Source organism: Haliaeetus leucocephalus, unplaced genomic scaffold (genome assembly GCF_000737465.1).
Source record: "Haliaeetus leucocephalus isolate CR32 unplaced genomic scaffold, Haliaeetus_leucocephalus-4.0 Scaffold343, whole genome shotgun sequence".
In the NCBI taxonomy this organism is placed as follows: Eukaryota; Metazoa; Chordata; class Aves; order Accipitriformes; family Accipitridae; genus Haliaeetus; species Haliaeetus leucocephalus.
In genome coordinates this window covers 46,511-46,976 of record NW_010972779.1, presented here as the reverse complement: position 1 = coordinate 46,976, position 466 = coordinate 46,511, and the positions used below count along the sequence as shown (strand labels likewise).

The 466-nt window shown below is 74.7% G+C and overlaps 1 protein-coding gene across 1 annotated transcript in view; it reads right to left on the bottom strand.

The window, feature by feature from the left end:
• The window catches only part of FRMD8 (FERM domain containing 8), a 4,535-nt gene that overhangs the window by 3,747 nt on the left and 322 nt on the right, over positions 1 to 466 (bottom strand). Inside the window, exons 2-3 of the mRNA XM_010572559.1 lie at positions 361 to 419; positions 55 to 221 (exon numbers count right to left, since the gene is read on the bottom strand). Coding sequence (XP_010570861.1) covers positions 55 to 221; positions 361 to 419 — 226 coding nt within the window. The remainder of the gene's footprint in view (positions 1 to 54; positions 222 to 360; positions 420 to 466) is intronic.

The following is a 466-nucleotide window of genomic DNA, read 5'->3' as shown; positions in this document are numbered from 1 at the left end:
GCTGTGGGTCGCGGGGGTCGCTGTGGGTCAGGGTGCTGTGGGTCGGGTGCTGACCGCAGGCTCTGGGGCGTGTGGTGGCCGGGCTGGAAGGGTCCCAGGCGCAGGCGGCAGGCCAGGGCCCCCAGCTCCTCCCCGTCGGGGGGGTCCACGGGGTAGCGCCCCCCCAGCAGGTTCCCCCGCGCCTCCTCGTACAGCAGCCGCAGCAGCTCCTCTTCCTCCAGCTGGGGGGGACCCAGGCGTCACCCCACACGTCCGCCTCCCACCCCCCCGGACCCCCGCTCGGGACCCAGGTGTTGGGGGGGGGGGTGAGGGTCCCCGGCGTCCGGGCCCCACATATCTGGGGCAGGGGTCCCCCCTCACCTCCAGCTCCTTGCTCTTGGGGAAGAAGACGTTCCTGCGCAGCTGCAGGCAGGGCTCGTCTGTGGGGCGGGGGGGGGTGTGGGGTGTGTGAGGGGACCCGGCCGTC